At 38.9% G+C, this 7,999-nt stretch overlaps 1 protein-coding gene and 1 long non-coding RNA gene across 2 annotated transcripts; one reads left to right on the top strand and one right to left on the bottom strand.

Annotated features, from left to right (window-relative positions):
* Positions 1-221: 221 nt before the first annotated feature.
* LOC107750098 (protein NipSnap homolog 2) lies at positions 222-4,583 on the top strand. The gene is made up of 5 exons (XM_016565367.1): positions 222-293; positions 527-558; positions 987-1,081; positions 3,279-3,362; positions 3,993-4,583. The coding sequence occupies exons 2-5, from the start codon at positions 536-538 to the stop codon at positions 4,055-4,057; spliced, it is 267 nt and encodes an 88-aa protein (XP_016420853.1). The 5' UTR covers positions 222-293; positions 527-535; the 3' UTR covers positions 4,058-4,583.
* A 27-nt stretch (positions 4,584-4,610) lies between these two features.
* LOC107750100 (uncharacterized) lies at positions 4,611-5,232 on the bottom strand. Its single transcript, XR_001641112.1, has 2 exons — positions 4,950-5,232; positions 4,611-4,668 (listed from the first exon to the last, which is right to left on the bottom strand). It is a non-coding gene; the product is annotated as an uncharacterized LOC107750100 (long non-coding RNA).
* Positions 5,233-7,999: the final 2,767 nt, after the last annotated feature.

Below are 7,999 nucleotides of genomic sequence, written 5' to 3'. Positions count from 1 at the left end.
CTTTATTATTGTTTATTTAATTCTAACAAATAAGTTCTTGTTAAAAACTAACGAAAAAGTAAAAAATAATTATAAATCAGTATCGGCCATAATGAGTTAAAAATTATCGGCATATCGGATATCAGCAAAAATCCAATATTGTGCATCCCTAACATAAACCCAAATAGGAAATAAAACAGTTAATGAATATTCTGTGTCCTAAACTCCTGAGACATTAGTGTCTCATATTTTAGAACGAGCCGGTGCCCAGAGACGGACCCAACATCTACGAGCTGCGCTCCTACCAGCTGAGAGTGAGTGTGCAGGGTCACGAGGTCACGTGTTTTGATTCACTGAACTTACCAGTGCCTCTCAATAATGACACACTCTTCAGCTTAGCACTTTTCTCATGTTGCTTCCTCCTTATATTACCAGCAGAATCCAACTGAATAAACCAAAAGTGTTAAATGTCACTGGTCCTACAGGCTTGCTGAAGCTTTTTGAATGAATTCAGATTTACAGCTGTTGTTTGTCTCGTTTCTTGCAGCCCGGCACCATGATTGAATGGGGCAACTATTGGTAAGAGTGCAAACAATACATAACACAGCTGAATAAACTTGGACGTTTGAATGAAATGTATGTTTACAGCTCAAAGCAGTTTAACTCATTGAAATGAAGGGTTTTACATGCATGCACTGCTGTTATGTACTGTCATGTTTTCAAGCTCATTATTGAATGCAACAAAAACGTGTGTTAAAATCAAATTTTATTGCAATGCAGAACACAAGTGTTGTGCCAGAGTTAATTTGCATCAGTGCACAGTGTTTACAAACTGAATTTCACTAATATATGGTTCTCTGATATATCACTTCACTCTTCCAGTAGCTTCAGAAAGCTTGAATGCAAGTCACTTTAGATAAAAGCCTAGTGCATAGTCAGGCGTTTCCTCAGTGATGTGTCTCGCTCTTTATAAAGCGCTGAGTGAAGTGTGTGATGCTGTTCCTCAGGGCGAGAGCCATCAGCTACCGGCAGCACAACCGCGAGGCAGTCGGAGGCTTCTTCTCTCAGATAGGAGACCTCTACATGGTGCATCATCTCTGGGGTGAGAATGAACACGTGCCACCAGAAACATTTCATCAAGTCACGGTTACAGACTGTTTCAAAGCAGCTGCGCATTAATAAACAGGAAAATAACAGAATCGATGATGCAAACTTAATCAAATACAGGGCTTAAAGTTCTCCGGCGTGTGGCGTTTAGCTGCGGGACAATAAGATGGTACTTGTTGATATCACGTTCGAGTCCATGAGTTCGCCTACTAATGTATGAGAGGAGCACAGCTTTCACTCTCAACCAAACTAACATTACTAGCCAATCAGACATTTTTGGTCCTATAAACATGAGACGCGCATAATAGTATGCAGCTGCAGAGTCACAGCTGATGAGCGCGACACATTGTGAAAAAGCTGCGAGGCGCAACGGTCAAAGATTTCCATCTAGAGCCATATCTATATAGAAAAGCTATCTTCTATATAATTAACGGAGCTTTGTAAACAGCTCAGAGTAATCACATCATCTCCATAAGAACGATATGATTGCCAGAACAAATTTACCCGTAGTTTTGAAAAGGTCCTGTTCACACATGATCTATTAACGGTAATTCACCAGCGAAGACTGTATGTGTGAAAGGGGCTGAACTCTTCCTCTGCGTCTGCGGTGAGTTTGGGTTGCTTAACGTTCATCTGCGGAAAACTGTGCGTATCTCACTTAATTTGTAACTTAAGTCATTTATAAACCTATGCCAATACAGAATACATCAACATATTTCTAAATACGCGATTTATTGTAGATCGCGATTTCAAAATAAAGGTTTCTCACTTTGCATGTGGCCAAATATTGCAATTAAATGGATTTAAACGTCGTTGAATCACATGAAACATCACCAGGCCGTTTTATTATTTGTTATAATATAGGCATATTAGATTATGTATTTAACAGATGTTCAATAAAACCATGTACTTGGTTTTGATACTTTATTTGAGGCCAATTATTATTGCCTCATCGTTAGTTTATATATAAATACAGTCATATTAAAGCCTGTTTTTCACTTAGTTCTATTCGTGTTACTAAAACATACTTGTCAAAATAATCAGTAGATTACTTGATTTGCAAAATAATAGTTAGTTAAACCCTAGATTTGTTAAAATATTTCTACAATTGCATTGTTGTACTTTTTGTAATTAAAAGACAAATATTTTGTCATTGAAAATTTCTTATAGAGTTGCCACAGCCACTGCATTCTTTTCATGTGCTGCACTTTATTTGTACCATTTGTTTTATTAGTTTATATATTAGAATTTGAAAGACAGTAACAATATTTTTTGATAACTGATAAGTGAGATCTGATTTTAGTCCTTGAAAACCAAAAGAGTAGTGCTTGAAAAGTCCTGGAATGTTATTTTGCAGTATCTGTACGAACCCTGTTTAAGTTACCAGTCCTCGGAGCATTTTATTTTGTTGTTGTTAACTGAACCAAACTGTAGTTTTCTGTAGTAAACTTGTATATTTCCTATTTTATATTCATTTCCTAGTATTTAATTTACCATTATTTCTTTTGAACAAAACAATTTCAGAAATGTCATGTTTTAGATTGTAGGTCATCTTGTACCTGGTCAAGGGCAAAGCTAACCAGCAAAACTTGATATCAGAAGCATCCTAAATGTTACATGTGTTTGCACCATATTGTAGTGAGTAAGCTTTCCTGGTATTGCTGTTTCAGATATCCCTCCATAATCTGTAGTCTGAGCCTGTCAAGGGCTAATGGCAAGGGCAGATACATTACTAGTTAGTTTCAAGCGAAATCATTTTCAAATAATGTTTTTTTTATTGTTTGCCAAATAACCCTGTGTATGTGTCCACCCCCCAACCCCCGGAAAAAAGTTCAGGCTCAGGATTGTTTTTGCTTTAACCCCTGCAAATACGAGGCCAACCCAGATTGAGCCCTGATGAAGACAGTAGTGTGCTTCTTCAGATCAGTTCAGCTCTCTTCCCGCAGTACCAGCAGCATCTCTCGTGTGTCTGCAGCATGTTTACACGTGTTTATCACGAGATGTTGAGAAGCTCAGCACAGACGGTGTTATATATGTTAAATATCAGGAGTCTTCAGTCTGTGTTTTGAGGCAGAGGAGTCTTTGGTGGATAAGCGGAGCACATTTTACACTTATTTTCTTCACCAAGATTACCAAGTAATCAAACAGTAATTGGCGCCTCTGATGTGTGTAGTTGTGTCCATCTGTTTCAGCGTATAAGGACCTGCAGTCCAGAGAGGACACGAGGAACGCCGCCTGGCAGCACGAGGGCTGGGATGAAGTGGTCTATTACACCGGTAAACACACGCCACAGCTACACCGCTCCAGTTATCATCACTGCCTTCAGGAAAGAGTCAGAAGTGAACTGTAGGTCTAATACTGTTCACTTCTGACCACTTCCAGAAGTCTGTCTCTGGTCTGCTAACATGTCGTTTTTGTTCATTAGTCAGTGATCGGCATGATAGCCAAATGCAAATGGCACACTTAGAATCAGCTCCAGACCTTTTTACCTGCTTAACTGATGTAGAAATAATGAAGGAATAGCCCACATCTGTCCATGAAACAGCTTTTGAGTCAACTGTCCAATTACCTATGGTCCTTGATAAAGGGGGGAGGGCTGTAATTCCTTAACCTTTCCTCTAGTTGTGATAATACCCTCAAATTAAAGCTAAGGGTGTGCACTTTAAGCCCATATTCATTATATAACTGTAACTTGAATATGTTTTGCTCAGCAGGTAAAATAATACAAATTGTGCCTCTGTCCAAATATATATGGACCTGACTGTATAGACCAGAGCAGTTCTGGAAGTGACTGTTGCTGCTCTAAAACAGCATGAAGAGTCAGATTCAGTGCCAGTATTATGATGTGTTATCGCTGCTGTTATATTTTGACACAAGGTTAGTCCTAAGTTCTGTGTTGTTTTCAGTGCCGCTCATCCAGCACATGGAGTCCAGGATCATGATCCCGCTCAAAGCGTCTCCGCTCCAGTAATGCGTCCCGACACGTCCCCACGAGCACAACACCAGACGCTTTCACTGCCCTGATTAACTCATGATGCCAACCATCGGCAACACAACACTCCTCCTGACCGCAGAGCCTCTCGAAACATTGCACCAGCAAACCAAACTGAATCTGTAAGGTTTGAGACATATCTGAAATCTGCTGGTTACGTCAATCTGTAAAATAAAGTAGCGTTGGAAGATGTAAAGGATATAAAAGAAAGTGCATTGAATCACCACAAGTCTTGAACCCTTTTTAGTTTGGTGGGCGATACATCTTTGATTCATCATATTTCAAAACAAACAGCATCTATGAATGCCTTAGAAGTATAAACACACATTTACTGTTCTCCCTGCTGAGAAAGCACTGTAAATGTGCTCATGTATTTATTGCATATGTATAAGCTGTAAATATAAACCCCACACGGAGAGGATTTCATGTTTGTGTAACACAGCAGAATGCATCCTACATATTCAGATCAAACCTGTGAAACCACGCTGCACGAGCCTCGCTGGGGACCGGTCGAGTGCAAAATTACTTTTTGTTTTTTTAGAAATCGTTTTTATTTAGTTGCTGCATTTTTATTCTGTTTCTACATAGACCTTGGAAGTGTAAACACACATTTACTGTTCTCCCTGCTGAGAAAGCACTGTAAATGTGCTCATGTATTTATTGCATATGTATAAGCTGTAAATATAAACCCCACACGGAGAGGATTTCATGTTTGTGTAACACAGCAGAATGCATCCTACATATTCAGATCAAACCTGTGAAACCACGCTGCACGAGCCTCGCTGGGGACCGGTCGAGTGCAAAATTACTTTGTTTTTTTAGAAATCGTTTTTATTTAGTTGCTGCATTTTTATTCTGTTTCTACATAGACGTGCTTTTTAAATGCCTTTTTCCGTGTGTTGTGAAACGTCTGCAGTTTCTGGATGAAGCGGCTCTCTGACAGACTGAATTAGTTTTGTGTGTGATCGCAGCGTGCTCCGTCGACTGTACACTGATCCCACGGAGAGGTCTCGCATCAATACAATACTGTAATAAATCATAAATCATCATTCTACCACACTGTGTCATGTTTACACCGATATAAGACACACAACAGCTGCTACTTTATTACTTCTTAACCAATATTAAAAATGCTCTTTTTCAAATATGCATACTGAAGTGGACAGTTAATCACTATGAAGGCATACTATAGTGTTCTCTCGAAGGTTTGACCTCCAAACATGAGTCAAGAGTTCTTACAGTTAAAACGCTAACTGTACAGTACATCACAGCAAACTGGTTAAACTCTAAAAACACACAAACGTGCATTAGGTGAAACTAGGAAAGGCACAAAGCTAGTGCATGAGCACAGTCTGCTAAACTCGTCATCACTAGATCTTCTCCAGCTCTCCGAAGCCCAATGAAAGCGCTCTGAAAGAGACCCGACAGCAGCTCTCAAAGGGTTTTAATAGCTAGTCAGACTAAACACGACTCAAAGCGGTCTGCTAGCAGGTGAAGTGCAGCAGCAGAACTCAGACGAACTCAAATAAACTTATTTTATGAAACATGCCCCCGGTCTGTTCCAGTTGGGCAGAAATATCTCATAGTGTGTGGTGTCTACAGATTATAATCTTAGAATTGAAGAACCAGCCGTTTTCACAAAGAAAACATGTTTAATATTCGCGACGGACGCCAGCGATTGCACATGCTGTCAAACATCATTCAGCTTCATTCTGTAATCGTGTCAAATATTGTTCTTGGTTACACATTTCTTGTCTTTATTTTATTTCATAAATTAACTTTGCAAGTTAAAAGGTTTTAGACTTTTTTTCTGCAGTCGGGAAAAGTAAAACAGCCTGAACGTACGTCAGCGATTTCTCTCATTTTAACGACATTATCAAGAATTATTTTATTTCGATCTGCAGTCTAACAAAAGTTAAGAAATAAAGAATCTATAGACTACAGGCTAATTCTTTTTCTTTCTCTTAACTTTTAACTAAATCATATTGAAATCTACTTCACAACAAATAAGCTATTCTTCATAACAAAAATTTTCATTAAAAAAAAAATCAAATATGACAAGAGATGGAGTTTAATTCAGTCTATATAATTCTGTGTCAATGGATAAGGAGGTTACAATGCCTTTAATGTCTCTGCAGCTCTTCTGTCTGACGATTAACGTTTGCTGGAGACTAATATAGTGAAAATCTAAATACACAAATAGCATTTTACACTACTTTTGTTTCTGAATAAATGGAGCAGCTATGTTTTATTTCGTTCTGACCAGTAAAAAAAAAACAAAATAGGCCACCGTTTTTAATCAGAACCAATTCATTTTTAATCCCTTTCACACATACTATGAGATAATGAATATATTATTGCTTGACTAAATGTTTAAAAATAGCATATTTAAGGAAATTAAACATAGGTGTCTGAAAAGACATGACGAAATGTGTCTACTCATCCAAAAATTAAAGAAACAAACAAAAAAAAAATAGATGTGATGGAGGGATGCTGAGCTGCGATGGCACGTGTGCAACGATGCAGCGGAAACCACCGGAGACGAGGAACACCGTCACGCTACGCTGATGAAGCTTCTCCACCAGCTAATAACCTCCACAAACATGTGCACGCACTCTAGAAGTCTACAGTGTGCGGCAGTGCATGTGGTGTATACTGCATAGAGTGTCTGGTGTGTGTAGTGAATGTACTATAGAGTGTAGAGTTTATAGTGTACGATATAAATAGCCTTAAGTGTATATAGTGTAGAGTATGTAAAGTGTATATAGTATGCATTGTGTATATAGTGTAAAGCAAGAGTTAAGTGTAAAACGCACTCTAGAAGTCTACAGTGTGCGGCAGTGCATGTGGTGTATACTGCATAGAGTGTCTGGTGTGTGTAGTGAATGTACTATAGAGTGTAGAGTTTATAGTGTACAATATAAATAGCCTTAAGTGTATATAGTGTAGAGTATGTAAAGTGTATATAGTATGCATTGTGTATATAGTGTAAAGTGTACACTATGTAGTTTGCATAGTGTATATAGTTTAAAATATATATAGTGTAGAGTGTAAAAGTTATACAGTGTATAGTATGCAATGTATATAGTTTATAGCAAGAGTATAGTGTAAATATTGTATATAGTTTAGTGTGTAGTAGTGTAGTGTGTAAAGGTTATAGTTTATAGTATGCATAGTGTACAGTGAGGAAAATATTTATTTGATCCCCTGCTGATTTTGTAAGTTTGCCCACTTACAAAGAAATGAAGGGTCTGTAATTTTTATGGTAGGTTTATTTTAACGTATAGAGACAGAATTCCAAGATTTTACAGTACATGGCCCCTCAATGTGGTGAAGTCGTCTGTACCTTTAGCAGAAAAACAGCCCCAAAGCGTAATGTTTCCAGCTCCGTGCTTGACTGTAGAGATGGTGTTCTCGGGTCATAGTCAGCATTTCTCTCTCTCCAAACACGGCGAGTGTCTCATCTGACCACAGCACTTTCTCCCAAGCCTTCTCTGATTAGATGTTCTTTGGCAAACTTTAAACGGGCTGTACATGTGCCTTCTTGAGCAGGGGGAGCTTGCGGGCGCTGCAGGGTTTCAGTCCATTGCGGTGTAGTGTGTTACCATTGGTTTGCTTGGTGACTGTGGTCCTAACTGCCTTAAGATCCTTCAGTGTTCTGGCTGAGGGAAGGAGGTTCTCGTCCAAGATTTTACAGTACATGGCCCCTCAATGTGGTGAAGTCGTCTGTACCTTTAGCAGAAAAACAGCCCCAAAGCGTAATGTTTCCAGCTCCGTGCTTGACTGTAGAGATGGTGTTCTCGGGTCATAGTCAGCATTTCTCTCTCTCCAAACACGGCGAGTGTCTCATCTGACCACAGCACTTTCTCCCAAGCCTTCTCTGATTAGATGTTCTTTGGCAAACTTTAAACGGGCCTGTAC

The sequence above is a fragment of the Sinocyclocheilus rhinocerous genome, unplaced genomic scaffold, assembly GCF_001515625.1.
Source record: "Sinocyclocheilus rhinocerous isolate Xijiao unplaced genomic scaffold, SAMN03320098_v1.1 scaffold722, whole genome shotgun sequence".
NCBI classification, from domain to species: domain Eukaryota; kingdom Metazoa; phylum Chordata; class Actinopteri; order Cypriniformes; family Cyprinidae; genus Sinocyclocheilus; species Sinocyclocheilus rhinocerous.
Note: the sequence above shows the minus strand (reverse complement) of the source record. Positions and strands in the feature narration are given on the sequence as shown.

Excerpts from the sequence above, each read along its gene's own strand:
- LOC107750098 (XM_016565367.1), top strand. The coding sequence starts at position 536 with ATGATTGAATGGGGCAACTATTG. Across the intron at positions 559-986 it reads ATTGAATGGGGCAACTATTG|GGCGAGAGCCATCAGCTACC; the intron begins GTAAGAGTGCAA and ends GCTGTTCCTCAG. Across the intron at positions 3,363-3,992 it reads TGAAGTGGTCTATTACACCG|TGCCGCTCATCCAGCACATG; the intron begins GTAAACACACGC and ends TGTTGTTTTCAG.